General features: G+C 50.3%; 1 protein-coding gene and 1 long non-coding RNA gene across 12 annotated transcripts in view; one reads left to right on the forward strand and one right to left on the reverse strand.

Annotated features, from left to right (window-relative positions):
• The first annotated feature begins 17 nt into the window (after positions 1-17).
• On the forward strand, positions 18-11869 carry LOC309598082. Of its 8 annotated transcripts, none has more exons than XR_014229929.1 (5): positions 18-655; positions 4144-4233; positions 4348-6912; positions 7489-9442; positions 9534-11869. It is a non-coding gene; the product is annotated as an uncharacterized lncRNA (long non-coding RNA). The 8 variants fall into 8 exon arrangements; XR_014229930.1 differs by having other exon boundaries at positions 7489-8308; positions 8748-11869; XR_014229931.1 differs by having other exon boundaries at positions 7489-8021; positions 8251-11869.
• NF1 (neurofibromin 1) overlaps positions 7836-15891 on the reverse strand; it is a 110419-nt gene continuing 102363 nt past the window's right edge. For 2 of the 4 annotated variants that reach the window (XM_082328206.1, XM_082328202.1), the window contains one exon: positions 7837-12030. In XM_082328206.1, coding sequence (XP_082184332.1) covers positions 11888-12030 — 143 coding nt within the window. In that variant the 3' untranslated portion in view covers positions 7837-11887. Of the gene's footprint in view, positions 12031-15891 lie in introns of all 4 variants that reach the window. The other 2 variants (XM_082328207.1, XM_082328205.1) reach the window with 2 other exon arrangements.

A 15891-nucleotide genomic window follows, 5' to 3' on the forward strand; every position in this document is an offset into this window, starting at 1 on the left:
CCCGCCTCCCCCGCCGCCGTTACCTCAGGGCAGCGGCGCGGCGCGGCGGCCCTCGGCGTTTGCGTTTGCTCTCGTTGCCGCGGCTGAGGGAGCGAGTGCGGCCTCCCCGCCCCTTCCGCGCCCGGTACTCGCGGGGACTTAGCGCAGAGAGGTGCCGCCCAGAGCCCCCTCAGCCCTGGCGGCGGCTGGGCCGGCTCCTGTGGTGCCCCTCATCCCCAGGCGGCGGCCCGGGCCGCTGCCGGCAGCCCGGCAGCTGCTGTAATGGAGGGTTTCCCACTTGCTGGCCTGGCGCGGCCCCGCGGGTCCCCCTCCGGCCCGGCGAGCGCTGCCTGCCCTCCCGCAGCCGCCCGCCCCGGCGCGGCGCTTTGCCCCGCGGCTGCTGCCTGCTCCTACCGGCAGGACCTGCCTCGTCTGCTGCTTCGGCCAGTCCTTGGGTGCCTGATTCACCTCTTCAAAGGGCTCGGAAAGGCTCCCTGCGCCTCTTTCCTCTCACAGTTCCCAAAGGCTGCATCTGAGCACCCTCGTCCGCTCCGACTGCTCGGCCTGTTCTCTGCTGGGATCGCCAGGCTCACCTCGGCCCCGGAGCCAAAGCTTGTCTCCTAACACAGCCAGGCACTGCTGGCTTCCCCCGTGCTGTTCAAACACGTAAACACAGGTGAATCTGTGCTTTAGACAAAGTTTTAGACAGATGCTGCAAACGCGTAGCTGGTGATGAAACGTTAGGCAGTAAGCAAACGTATTAGCTAGCAGCCGCGGCAGCGCGGGATCGGAGCTGCCGTCTGCCAAGGCCGAACCAGAATGAGAAATGAAAAGCTGTTCAGGCACGGTTACTGTTTAGCTGCAGTAGCACAAAGGTGGAATTAATGGAGACTTTTGTTTTCATTTTATTGTTAAATACTTGTGACATTTCTCCCCAGAGCTTTTATTCATCCTTAAAGAAAATAAGGTGTGTACATGACTTCTGTGTCCCAAGGAATCGCTGAGGCTTTGTGGGGGGGGGTACACAGTAGAAAAGCAGGGCTTGTCATTGCTGGAGCGCTCTTTGGGACATAGGGGCTTGTTTGACGGTAGTTTTCAGGACAGCTCTGGGCAAGTCACTTGGAGGAGACTGTGGGAAATACTCGTAGTTATTCTAAGGAGCTTGGGAGTTTGCACAGCAGCCTGGTATGAAAGAGGAAAAGGATTTGGGGTGTGGCCGGAGCAATCTGAGGAGCAGCCATGCCTTGGGAAAAGTTCTGCGCTGACCCTTATGGGGGATCGTTGTTAACGTCTGTGTTAATGACACCGTAACACCCGGGAGGGGAGGAGTTTGGCCTCCGCGCTGGGTCTGTGTGGGAAGAGCAGTTTGGGAGTCGCGTATTCCCTCTCCAGATAATCCAGCACGGTTGCGTGCAAAGGCACGGAGTCACAGGAGTCAGGTTTTTCTGGGTCCTTCTTCCCGTGCAGCCTGGCGCTGTATTCACTTCTGCTGCAAATCAGAGGGTACCTGCTGCATCTGGGCACTGGGGTGGCCCCCGGGACACTGCTGTACCTGCAGGTTTTTTCAGGATTTGGTTCTGCGTTGTGTGCAACGGAGAGGAAACTTCTTGGTTTGTCACTGGGCCCGTCTTTGTGGTAACAGCGACGGCTCTGGATTGCCCAACAGAACAACTTGGGCTCCTTTTTTATCATTTGGAAACTCAGAGGCAAAGTCAGAGGGAAGAAATAGGGCAGGGAGAGATGGCTCATGCAGGTGTGCTTTGGGGCAAGAAGAGGTGGCAGGGAAGAGCAGAGCAAGGAGAAGTGAGACTATAAACCAGAGTAATTCCTGGTGGTACCCAGTGGGAGCTGCAGCAGTGTAGGAAAGCATCCGTCTCCTTGCAGCCTGCGTACCTGTGAAAGACTGATCTTCCTTTTCATCTAGAAGTAATAGATTACTCCAAAATTAGTCTCCTTCCTTTTTCCAGTAACCAAGTCTTTCATTCTGCAGAGCCTTTTCCGTTCCTGTGAGCGTGCCTGGCCGTAAACAGCATGCTGCACGCTAGGTAATGATGCAGGAAACCTCCTGTTGTAAACACCTTAACAGCAGGACACCAGGGTAGTTTTATTGGCCTAACTAACCAGGCTGGCCGGAGTTAAACCTGCTCGGTTGTTTATTTACACATGTATGCAGCAAGCAGTCAGTACATTAGAGAGTGTAAATGAGTAACTTAGAAAAATCACAGAATTGTGTTTGAGCGGGATTGCCCTTCCTAAAGTACTAATTTGTGAAAGTGTTTTTCTGTGAAAGGTTCCTGATTTGCCTCATTATTTTTGTTTAGCGCAGTCAGGAATTAATAATAAATATCTGCTTAAAGACTACAAATTGCACCACATGTGAAGTGGAAAAAATACAACAATGCTAAGACTTTGCCCTTTTAATGTCTTTAATCTGAAGACCTCGAAGTTTGTCTGTTAAGAATTCCGCCAACTGGCGGCCGTCCTCGGCTGTTACAGTTGGGCAATTCAGGCGTTTATGATGCCTGATCGTAAGATGTTAAGAGATTTGTCCAAGGTCACAACGACAGCCTGTCTCAGACACATGGCGACTATAAACACTTCAAGCTCTCTGGACGAAACCAGAATCTTGCTCAGTGCGCAGAGCGTAGCTGAGCTCTTACAGCGGTCAAAGCCCATAAGCTTTACTATAGTGAAAAGAAAAATACATTCTGTCGAGTAATAATAAAATTATACTGATGTCGAATAAAACAAACACTGCTAACAGAGCGAGCAACTGCTTCCGTGTCTGACAAGTCACGTTCTTCTTACGGAAGCAGTTCGTGTCTCTGAATTTTTCATGAGTGGGAAACAGTTTTCTGTCCTGCTAGTTCAATTTTCATGGTGATTTAAAAAAACAAACAAATGTTCCCAGCAAGAAAAATTTGCACCATACAAATTCGTGTTCAATATCTTCGTTGATGATCTGGACGAGGGGATCGAGGGCACCCTCAGTCAGTTTGCAGATGACACCCAGTCGGGCGGGAGTGTTGATCTGCTGGGGGGCAGGAGGCTCTGCAGAGGGCCCTGGCCAGGCCGGGGCGATGGGCCCAGGCCCCGGGGTGAGGGTCAGCACGGCTCAGGGCCAGGTCCTGCCCTGGGGGCACAGCAACCCCAGGCACCGCTGCAGGCGTGGGGAGGAGCGGCTGGGAGCTGCCCGGCGGGAAAGGGCCTGGGGGTGCTGGTCAACAGCCGCTGGACATGAGCCAGCAGGGTGCCCAGGTGGCCAAGAGGGCCAGTGGCACCCTGGCTTGTGTCAGGAACAGTGTGGCCAGCAGGAGCAGGGAGGTGATGGTGCCCCTGCGCTGGGCACTGGTGAGGCCGCCCCTCGAACGCTGTGCTCAGCGCTGGGCCCCGCACCCCAAGGCGGCCATGGAGGGGCTGGAGCGTGGCCAGAGCAGGGCAGCGAGGCTGGGGCAGGGGCTGGAGCACAAGGCTGGGGAGGAGCGGCTGGGGGAGCTGGGGGGGCTCAGCCTGGAGAAGAGGAGGCTGAGGGGAGCCCTCATCGCTCTCTGCAACGGCCTGAAAGGAGGCTGGAGCCGGGGGGGTCGGTCTCTGCTCCCCAGGAACGAGCGATGGGACGAGAGGGAACGGCCTCAAGCTGCGCCAGGGCAGGGTTGGGTTGGGTATGAGGAAGAATTTCTTCCCTGAAAGCACTGTCGGGCCCTGGCCCAGGCTGCCCAGGGCAGGGGCTGAGTCCCCATCCCTGGGGATATTTAAAAGCCATGGAGACGTGGTGCTCGAGGACATGGTTTAGTGGTGGGCTTGGCAGCGAGAGGTTAACGGTTGGACTCGATGATCTTAAGGGTCTTTTCCAACCTTAACGATTCTATGATTCTATGAAAGTAAAAGGATTACTGAAAACAAGAAAAGAACAGGTAAGGTATGTCAGGATCCTCGAGGCCAATTTATTCTTGCCTTTTTTTAATCTGTGCCTTTGTTGTAAATTACAGGCATACCCATTAACATCTCAAACAGAACTGGGAAATTAAGGCCAGCAGAGGTGTACCGGCTGACTTGCTTTGCAGGGTGTTTGATCCAGTCCTCGCTGCTACAGCAGGCTCCTTGCGCTCGGCGCGAGCCTGGTTTCATCCGTCTGTACCTGCTCTCTTCTCTTGCTTTTGTCAGCAGCAAGGGGTGCGTCGTCGTGCCAAACGCTACGGTGCTGCTGGCGTCCCGCTCCGCAGCCGCGGCAGAGCCCTCCTCTCCCAACAGCAGGTAGGGAGCTGCCGAGAGCCATACCTGCCTCTCTGCAGGGCTTCCTCAGAGCAGCGTGGCTCTGGCTGCACTGCAGCTGATGGAGGGAGCAGCAGTAATTTTTCCCTCTTTCAGGAACTGCATGAGACCAGGAGTTAAAAACAAGGACGGGCCTGGCTGGAGGGAGAGCAGAGGAGAATCGGCCCTGGAGAACAAGATCCAGCACAGCCTTCGGAAGGACAGAGTACACGGAGTGGTGGTGGCCTCTTCTCCCCTTTCCGTGAGCCTCACTTCACGTGAGGAATTGGGCATACAGCGGGATTCAGCAGCACGGAGGCAGCCTTTGCTCTTTGATCCCTACTGCACGGAGACTTAGATGCTAAGCGGTTTGGGTAAATGCAGAAATTCCTTCCCTTGTTTTGTTGTGCTGCCTCAGCCGCCCCAGTGGCCTCACTTGTGTTTGTACTGTGGGGCCTTTAAGCCTTTTTATGTTTTGCCTTGCTCTGAACCAGCCTCTTTGGCTCCGAGCCGCTGTTTCTGGGCTGTCTCTGGCCCGTGCTCGGTCGTGCCTGTGTACAGACACTTGGGTGGGTCTCTCTCACACTGCGCAGAACTTGTCATTGCGCCCTCTCTGCATGTGCTACCGCTGCGAGGAGAGCCCAAAGCCTCCTCTTCTGCTTGCCTGAATCGGCACTAAATGCGCCCCAGACCTCGCAGGAATGAGAACGGCTGCCTCGCAGCGAGCTCAAGGAGGGGTAGGGGGCAGTTCGTAAAGGGAAAGGGAATCCCCAAGAAGGGGACAAAAACCTGTGGCTGATACTGCGAGGAGCTGGGGAGCACAGCCAGCAAGTGGAGGAACTCCACAGAAAGCAAATCAGGGGGAAGGGAGCAGAGCCCCGAGCAGGTGAGGCAGAGGCACCCTCTGCCCCCGGCCCGGCATCTTGTATCTTAAACAGAAGCAGCCTCAGGAAGCAGAGTTGATAACCTAGAGCTTGGAAAGCTCGCTCCCAGTCAGGCCTGTCCCCGATCCACCTCTTCTGGACCCGGCCGTTTCATTTACCTGTGTCTTCACAGAACAGATATTTCCAGTTTTTCTGAAGGACAGAATGCTAGGAGGAAAAAAAAATTAAAATACAATTTAATAGTTCAGGGGGATTTTCTTGAACATCATATAGTTAGTTACTCATCGCTATTTATAGCGCTATCGTTTGAATATCCCTAAAGATGCAGTCATCAGACTTTTTTTCATTACTGCTTTGAAGAACAAACCCGTACTTGTTTTAACAAGTCACATCATGGGAGATGTTATTCTACATTCTCCACCCACACAACCCTGGGATTTATTTTCATTTGAGAGCTTGTTAAACATAGCAGCAGTCAACTGAAGAAACCAGCGTTCCAAGACACGAAGGATTCACACCTATAAATCGTGAACTTTAGTAGTGGGAAAGGTCGGTAGCGCTCTTCAACGCTACAAGAGGTTGGCTTTAGTTTTTAGTTCTGTGACACCCAGCGACCAATCGCATTATATCTATTTTGGTTCACGTGTTCTCTGTCCGCCTTTCCTGTACAGATGGGCCTAAGGGGAGGATAGAAAAATAAAAAGCATCCGACACTCACCGAAGTGACGAACTTGCTGTAGAATTCAGTCCTGTGGTAGGACGTCAGGGACCAGATCTCGCCCCGCCTCGCGCGCGTGGGTTTGCGTAGCCGTAGCAGCAGCGAAGCCCTGGCAGCGCTTGGTCACCCGCACAGCGGCTCCGCGCCGTTCCGGGGTCCGGCAGCTGCAGCAGCGCGCGGGACGCGCAGCCCTCGCCCCAGCCTCGCGGCAGCTCGCTGCGGCAGACGCGGCAGCTACGTCCCTTCGTTTGCTGAAGCTGCCCGGAGCTGCGAGGCAGCCGAGAGGAGGCAGCTCCCAGCAGCGACGCTGACGTTCAGGGGTATCACATCATCGCAAGACTGATGCCAGGGCTTCCCCGGGGCAGCGTCCCCCCGGCCTTGGGAAAGGGCTTTTAGCTGTAGTGTTTGTGCAGGTTAGTTTTTCAGCATGCTTAAGAAAGTCTGCTATTAAGGGAATTGCAAGTTTAGTATGAAACTTTTGGGATATCCAAAATATGAATGTTGTGAAGACTTGTTCTTCCAAGTGGGAGGTATTTGGGAGTATTTGTGCCAGTCAGAGAGACAGTTTAGTATTTCGGGATTAGCCACTCACATCTTGGGTCACTTGTGTTGCCGTGAGTAACGACTTCCTTTCTCCTCCTCCTTGACCGTTTTGCCCTACTTAACTCTAGAACAGAATTTATACCCCTGCATCAAGAAAGTTCTGAATTTTTACTTTGCTTATTTTTTTTCCTTTGTAAACTATTCTAGCAGCACCAGCACCAGCTGGGCAGGGACTTTGAAGCTATTTCCTAAGACAGAACTGCTTGCTCCAAGGGTGCAATTTTCCCCCTAAATATAGTTTTTCCAACTGCATAAAGACATAAATAAAATTCCTCCTCCTTTCATTCCCTCACTGTGGCTACAGTCTGTTTTCTGATCTCAAGTAGCAGAGGCGCTCAACTGTCCGAAAGAAGAACTTCAAAGCTGTTTTTCGCAGCAGTGGTTTAGCACCTGGCGTGGAGGGAACGTCTCCTGCGTGGCTCCCCGCTCGTCAGCGCGGCCGCTCCCGGTGCGGCATTAACGAACATTTCCTCTAAGGTAAAGAAACCGCGCTCCTGAAATTTAACAGTTCGGAGGCTGCGGCTCTTCCAGCCGTGCAATCCCTGCTGGCGCCAGGAGCTCTGCAGTGAGTCACCTGCTCCCTACACCCGCACGGCTGTCTGTCCGTCCGTCTGTCTGTCTGCAACCGAGCAGGCCTAATGATATGTTCATATGCAGGAACAATAAGATGTCTCAGAAGAAGTCAATGCAGTCACGCTTTAATGCGCTTTTACATCCTTTTACGAATCACAAAGCCAGAACAGAAGTACTTACACGTTTTTAATAGGAAAGTAATATATTTCCCTAAAAGAAAAATAGGTTTGATTAATCATGTGTCATAAAAGTTGCCTGACAGTTGAAACTTCAAGCTTCTAAGCTAGAAAAGCTCAAATAGACAAATTATACTGAACTGTTCTTTAAAGACCAAGCAGCTGTTTTATTAAAATATTAAATTTACATTTTAAAAAGAACTATTCGGATTTATTATTCAGTTGTGATAATCCCATTGAAGTGACATGAAATTCACGACAACGGGCTTTATTCTGTCCAAATTCTGTCCTCGGTTATCCACAGGCCATCAGTTTTGCCCTTAGAACTGCGCAAGACCGCGCACGCAGGGAAGCACCGGGCTGGAAGGACGAACCCGAGCCACTGGACTTCAACCTGACTCTGATTTTCCCCAGAGAAGGGGGGGTTTCGGGTCCGGGGCCTGGGCTGGCTCCAGCGCCCGCTGCAGCGAGGCCCTCGGGTCAGACCCAGAGGACGCCTCCGAACCTCGCTGCCGGACGAAGAGGAAGAAGGGTTTCCGGACGCACCGGCTGCGCCCCGCCGCACAAGCGAATGACCTCCCAACAACTTGAAGCAGGTTGAATTTACATTTTACTTCAAAAAAAAGGGAAAGTACATACATGAGGGGGGCGGGGGGTGAACAACAATGATCCGAAACCAGGTTTCTACCATTTTACCTACAGTTACCAACCGCGCGCGCGTCAGCGGGGCTCTTGCCAGCTGTCGCACGCTTGCTTACAAGATGAACAGGATTGTGGAGCAAGGAAACATTTTCAAAGTTGAGGCCCGAATGGACATAGTAAGATATCATACACAGTGTAAGTTTATAGTACACAGCATTTTTTTTTAAATGACGTAACGCAACAGCAGGAAGGAGTAGTAGTAGTTAACGGTTACTAACACTAGAATAATCAAATTTGTATGTTATACATATACAGCAACTAACTGCTTTACAAAAAAAGCAAAATAATACAATATATTGTCACATGTATTTACAGTGTAGTAAATATACTTTTCTGTCAAATTTTACACAAAAACTATTTACAGGTGAATATACTGCATTAAAAAAAAATCGTGGGACCAACACTAAAAGTGACTTTCTGTGGTAAGTTCGTTGCATAACAATAAGACGTGCTTCATTACATTTGGAAAAAAAAAAATTAACCTTAGAATGAAACAGAAAAAGCCCTAAAACCTACAACCCGGTTAGGAATAGAGCACGGGAACGCTCCCAGGTGCTCAGTCCACAATACTTATTTGAAACGTTTCCTGGTCTTGGAAACCTCATGCACATTAAAGCAGAAACATTGGCATAATTAACAGGAAGGTTATGCACTATTCAAATACTACGGAGTTATCTTTAAGTCAGGGAAAATACAAACACAAACAAAATGTTAATCGTCTTTACAGTACTTAACTGTAGTTAGTGCGTAATGGGTAACGTGTTCTAAAACAGGGGTGTCGAACATACAGTCCCCGTGATGTAGTTAGATGGTCCGCATGTTAAAATCAGATTTTTCTGAATCTAAGTTTCCACGTCAAAGTGCACAGACTCGGCGGCTGCAGCGGCGGCTGCCCGGTAGCCTGCAGGCTGCCTGACACAGCGACTCCAGGTCGGAACTCCGAGACCTGCCTCCCGCTCGTGAGACCAGGTGTCAAGCCCCCACGCCCCCGGCACCTACCTGCTGATCGCTACGAGCGCGAGGGGAGCACGGGACGGGGAGAGAACGGAAGCGGGCCGGACTGGGAACGGAGCGGGATGGGGAATATTCAAAACGGGAGAGGAGACCAAATCGAGGGGGGTGGGAGAAAGAAAACAAAAAGGCAAAATGACAGCGGTGGCTGTTACGGGGAGCAGGCTAAGCGATGACTGTGACAGTAAGGCACTGAACAACTAATGACTAACAGAAGTTTAACCGTTAAGGAAAGGCCATGTTTTCCCCTCGATCCAAGCACCGGTACCGGGAGATCCCCTCCCTGCGTATCGGGGCGCACGGGATCCTGAATTAAACCCTGGCCGTCGACTGTAACTAACCCAAGCTCAGCCCCCATTACCTGACGTGTTTGACACCCCTGCTGTTCAGGTCCTCTCGCTGAACCGTGCAGTGAAAACATGAAATGACTCCCCCTCCTTCCAGCAGACAGAATAAATTAAATTCCGTCGACTTACTTAATGACGATATCAGTTTTTTTCAGCTGGGACTGAGAGCCTGGAGTAGTTCTAGTTCTCACGTGAAAGGTAATTTTAATCACTGTCCATTTGGATTTCAGACTATATGGATTTCAAAGACTGCATTAATTCTAATTTGGGGACGCTTTTCTTTCTATAGGCAATGCAAAATATTGAAAGAGTTGCTCTCAAATGCACCCAGTCCAAACAAAACTGATTTGGTAGCTTGAGTAGTGATTTTGGAATGACTGTTTCTGTTTAACGACAACCTGCTCGTAGGAGAAACAACCGAAAGCTGTCTTTTCCTAACAGCAAATTACCTTTGCAAGAGATTCTTTTTTCCTCCTACCTACAAATGTAAGTCATTGTCCTCAGCAGCACGGAAGGGGCTGGAATCAGCTTGATTCAGTGGAACCAAGCGCCAACTGGCAGCGATGCTGCCGGTGGCTCTCAGCAATCTGACGTATTATGAGATGAGAACGGTTTTTAACCCCGCGCCTCCCCAAGTCTGACGTGCAAAGCAGCTCCGGCCCCGGCGCCAGCCACTGCTCTGTTCCTGCCCCGGCTCCGGCCTCGCGATGCCTCCCCTAGCTCTGCACCGCTTCCGTAACCGCACTTCTGCTGCGGCTCCTACGCAGCCAAGAATAAACAAATCTGGTAATTGCACAAGTCTTCGTATTTTCCAACCTATCTATTTCAAGACTGCTAATTCTACGTTTTCCTCTTGTTTTGGCAAACTATTTGCATATTAAGTTTGTGTTCATAGTTTTTCCAGGACTGTAAACAAATTAAAGAAATTAAATTGTTATTTTATGAATCAATACAATAAAGGTATTTTTATTTACATAAATGTTACATTGTTACTGCGTGGATACATGTGAATTATGAGCTATATCGATAAAATCTGAACACTTAATTGTACCATTCTCTAATAATTTAGCTGTGGAGTTTGATTTACTGAAAGCCACTAACAAAATTGCACTAGAGGATTTTACTTTATATAGTGGATATACTTTTTTTTCCTTTAAAGCCACTTCTAGCTTGTTAATTTCTAACATACACCAGGGATCTGAAACCGGGAAGTTTTAACTCTTCTTCAGCAGGAGACGCGCTCGGCCCTCCAGCAGCACCCAGGCGCCCGGCCCCTCTCTCACAACCTCCGCTCGCCTCCCGCATCAAACGCTCTGCACGACGCCGGGCAGCGCCCGCAGCACCCAGCGCCGCGCCTTTACACGTCATCGACATAGCAGCATGTTCTCACAGTCGTCCGTCGCGGATACACGACTGTAGCTGACAAGTCTTTCACAGTGACAGCAATTTCAGTTTTGTGTAACCCCCAAGCACGAACCCTTACAAACTCAGACCCCCTGGAAGTTCTGCAAGACAGGTTTGACTGCAGACGGCTGTACGGATCCCAGGAATTGCACCGCAAACGTTCGGACGTAACCTGGATTTGACACAGTGTCAGTTATTTTTAAATTCATGTACCTTCAGCAAACATTGCTGTTTTTATGTCACTGCTTGGGCAGCACAAAAGCAGCTTTGCCAAGCGCCATCTCCCAGAGCGGGAAGTTAATTCATGAGATTTTCCCCTCCATACCCCGCTGGTTGTTCTGCCAGGAATTTCTCGAAGGTGCGTATCGTTGGGAAGGGCAAAACTAAAGCATACGCTAAATGGAAGAAAGAAGCAATGAATTGTCAACACTGCTACAACGACAGCATAACGGTCAGTTCTCGATGGTTTTCCTTCCACTATACAACCTTTTTAGTGCAGTTAAAGTACAGCAAAAAAAAAAAAAATTTGCTTTGGAAAAAAGCCAGTTTGTCCAGTCTGGTCCGCATACAGTCCAAGTATGTGAAGCTATGGTCTGGGGAATGAGAGACTCCTGCAGCCTCCTTGTCCTCTCAAATTTATTGCTAATTACTAGAAATCTAATCTAATCCACCACTTCTGGGTAAGCTCACTGTACTGCGGCTATCATAAGTTTCTTTTAAGTATGGTAAAAAAAAGTCCACAGCTAAAAATCTTACAGGTTTGAATTAACACCAGGATTACAGTAACTTCCCCCGGCTCGTAAAGCCACCACCCTGAAAAGTGTGCAAACGGGATTACGGATGAACACTTTCCTTTGGAGGCGAAGGAACCGAGGCCGGCGACAGAAGCAAGGCAGGGCTGTCTGTGGGAAATGGCTTTCGTGTTTGGACAAGACACGGTTCCGCAGTGTTAGAGAACTCCACGCCTCCTTCGGCTGCAAAGTCCGTCAGGATCTATATGAGCGGTTCTGAAACACTGGCTTAAATCAAAAACAGAAGGAAAGAAATGAAGGCATTAAAAGTCAGGCAATGTTTCAAGAGTTGATCATCTGGCAACACGGCTGACAGGATGGGAGCTTTAAAAATTAAGTGCAGCATCGCAACCGGTGGAGGGCCCTTCGCGAGAGGCCCGCGGGTGTCAGTCAGTTTCCAAAAAAAAAAAAAAAAAGGACAAAAGAACAAGGAATTAGAAGGAAACAGTCACACAATCTTTTTGATGCTGTGACGTTTGAAACTGCCAGCGCTTCGCTGCTTCTGCACTTGGCTGGCGGAGCCGTGGCGCATCCTCCCGCTGTTGGAGTGTCCGGCGGTGGGCGAGAGCTCCACGTTCTCCTTGTCGATGCCTGGGGAAACACAAGGGCCGAGGTTAACCTCGCCGCCGCGCCCGCCGCTTCACCGACCGCCGGGCAACCGGTGCCGCCGGGCCCGGGGAGCGCCGCGCCCGCCGAGCGCCAGGGGGCGCCCTCCGGCAGCGCCGGGCCCCAGCGCGGCTCCGGGCCGGGGGCGAGGGCGGAGGGGCCGGGGGCGAGCGGCCGGGCCCCGGGGCCGGGCGAGCCGCAGGGGACCCGCCCGGGCGGGGGTCGAGAGCCTGGAGGATGCGGGGACGGCCCCGCTCCAAATCCCGCCGGATTCGGCCGTGCTGACGAGCGGCCGTTCGTTCAAAACAGCGTTTGGCAACACAGAGCAGCAGCGGGGTCGCCTGCCTGGGAGAGCGCTGCAGAACCCGGTCGTGATGTGTTACAAAAAAAGGATAAAATATTATTCTTTGTGGTGGCTTAACCCCGGGTAGGCAGCACGCAGCCGCTGGCTCATTCCCCTCCACCCCAGTGCGACAGGGGCGGAGGAAAGGAAGAGCAGAAGCACGGAAACTTGGGTGTCCTGATGAAAATACAAAGTTGAGTGAAGTGAGGGGTTTGTGGAAGAAGAAAGCAAGCAAAACAAACGGAGCGATTGCCTCTGCATCGCAGAGCAGTGCCCAGCCAGGCCCCAGGCAGGACGGCTCACCTCGCAGCGCCAGCGCCCAGCTCCGGCTCGCCTCCCCAGCGCTGCCCGGCACGGGACGAAAGCCCCTTCGGGGCGCTGGGGCCGCCCGGACAGGTGCCCCCGGCCCCCAGCCCACCCCCGGCTCTTCGCCGGGGTCCGAGCGAGGATCAGCGCAGGCCCTGCCCGCGCAAACGCGGCTCAGCACCGTTTGCTCACAAATCCAAACCACGGCCCCGCGCCAGCTGCTACAAAGAAAACCAGCTCCCCCCCAGCCAGGCCCAGGACAGCGTTTTAGCCGGATGGAACACAATCTTACTGCCGGTGGTGTCTCACAAACGACAAATTGGATACAGCTATTTCACTGCAGTACAGTAGGATGAAAAATAATTTTTTCAGGATCAGACGTATGACCCCGTGTGCAGCGGGAGCCCGGACTCCCACCAGATCAAACACCTCCACGTGCTAAAGCGCGATGCCTGCTGACACCGACCTAGGCACTCACCTACACGCAGCTTATCACAGTTCAACGTGCCTCGTTCAGATAACCTGCCCCCCCCCCCGACATCTGCAGGTTGAATTTGCTGTTCCTTTAATCTGCCTCCAACAATAAAAGACCAAATACGTTGGCCGATGGGCACTGGCTGATCTGTTTCAATCCGTGCTACTTTCCTATAACAACATGAAAACAGACGGGTATGAACTGTTCACCGACTTCACCTAGTGAGCTGTTAAAACAGAAATAGGAATTTTATTTACTATGGGAAGTAGCATACAAAAACGTTCACACGGCAGATGAAGGGTTTCCCTACATCCTCAAAGCATTCGTACCAGCACCCGTACCCCTGAAAACACTGAAGTCTTCCAGGCCACAAAGCCCGTTCTGGCTCTCCTTTTGAGAAGACTGAGCAAATGAAAGAGTCTGACTCGAGTCTCTTCTGGCCTTTGCATTCTCCAGGAGGGAGAACTGACAGCCTGTCAAATCTGTGGGCTTCTTCCAGCCAAGAATCAATGACCGCTATTACACAGGGGAACGGCGGAGCGAGGAAGGTTCATTTCTGAACCTGCAGATTCTGCGGCAGTGGCAGAGGCTGGTTCTTGCTACCAGAGAAGATTCGTGTGTATTCAAGTCCCTAGAATTCCCCTCAACACTGAATCTTGGCTCACAAATAAAGATCAGTAAAAACCCTTAACGTACAAATCGATGTCTGGAGGACTCTGTCTCATTGCCAGGAGGAATGAAAGGCTTAGTGGCTTATTCTGCATACAGCAGAAAGAGAACCGATGCAGGTATTCACTTGAAGAGTTCAGTGTCAAAGTGTAGACAGCAATTGCAATGATTTAAACCCTGGCAAATCGAGAGTAAAAAAAAAAACCAAACCACATCAACAATTAACTTTTAACAAGGAGAACTAAAGAAACCATTTTCTAAGCAGGGTATTAACAGGAGACACAGACCAGGTGAGCCTGGAAACCTTTACAAGAACTGCTGTTGTGTAAAGCTCAGCTCCACCGAAGGCAGGAGGCGGCTGATGGAGCACAAGATGAGGATGCAGCCAGACAGGCTTTATACCCAAGTGCATATGCTTTTCTGAGCAGCTTTGGATGTTCTCCGCAGGACAAGGTAACTCTCTTATGTTTTGCTAGAAGAATAACATCAAACAAACCTCAAAAATGAACTGCTTTAGTGTAAACTTCATGCTGACACGATGGCAGCACATGAAAGCCTTGGGTTACGAGCCGTTCCTCTAACAGCTTTGGACACAGTAACTCGAAGATATAAAAGCTGAGACTTCTTTTAATGCAGACATGCTTCCAATCAATTATTACTTTTATGCTGATGCTACTATGAGTTAATCATTCCTGTAGCAATATCTTAGTGTAGCTGTCACAGTATTTCTGCAACAAACTGAGCGTGTTTGACGTGTGTTTAGCAACACTCTCGACACTTACGGTACACGAGCAGCATTGGAATGAATAGCAGGAAGGGTGTTTTTATGCAAGAGGCTAAAAGTACAATCAGCAGCAAAAAGCAGGATGTCTGACAGTGAATAAAAAGGTTAGAACAAAATCCTATTACTGTAAATGACATCTCCCACAGTTATGTCTCATTCCTATAAGAAATTGATTCTCACTGGCATTAGCAGGAATAAAGGATACGCTCCACATTTCACACATGTATAGGGACAACTTCCAAACTCCAGCCAAAGCTGGCTGCAGGCTACATCATCCTTCCTCTCCTTGTGTGGGTGCGAGCTCACAAAACCCACAAACTACGATAAGAATAGGAGGCAACCCACGGGTGTGAGCAAAATACCTCTTCTGCAGCTTCTTCTTATTTCTCCATATAGAAGCAGAAGTGAAATGGTGTTGAGTGCCCATTTTACTGAGCTGCTGTCTGCTGCAATTTAGTCCAAAGAACTCGTGCCTGTTTCCCGGCGGTGTGTAATTCAAGTTAAAGCTGACTTCCCATGAATCTGAAGAGCTCACATGAAATGGTTCTTCATTTTAGCTTAATACCTGAGCAGAGTCATTTCACATACCAAGCATCCGCTTCTCTATTACCAAATTTATCTTAAGGATGTGATTGACTCTCTTTGCCTGCTCTATCATCAGATATTATTAGCAGCACACAAGAAAAGCAACAGCTTAGCACTTACACTGAAGCCATTCCCGTGTCAAAAGGATCAGTAAACCACTTCTCATGCCCCAAGCCCAACCCTAAAGCAGACCAAGCAGCATTTCGTGCAAATACGATGAAAGTAGAATGTACCTTGATGAGGAAGCTGCATGAAAACTGCAGATTTAGAGCAAGGCAGAGAAGCTTCACAGACACAGAATGAAAGAAAAAACGTAAGTGAATAATGTCCATGACAAGGGGAAGGGAAGGGAAAGGAGAGGAGATGATGACAGACAAAACATTTATAAACAATGATCTCGCCTAGTTGTTTCCACTTAATATATTTGTAACCATAATAAACAACTGACTTGGCTGAAACGGTTTCTTCAACTCAGTGTGAAGAAGTAACTCAGCACTGCTAAATACTTGATTTTCTTGTTCAGTAGTTCTCAAATCAGAGTAAGTGGACCATAGATCTGCATCCCCTATTCATCCCATAGTTGCCTTGCTGTTTCATGAAATCCTGTGGCCCACCTCCATATTCTACAATTCTTTCACCAATGATTTTTATCTTGGCAGATATTAGGTCTTTCACTGCTTGCTC

Source organism: Platalea leucorodia (assembly GCF_965183815.1).
Source record: "Platalea leucorodia genome assembly, chromosome: 16".
Classification (NCBI taxonomy): Eukaryota; Metazoa; Chordata; class Aves; order Pelecaniformes; family Threskiornithidae; genus Platalea; species Platalea leucorodia.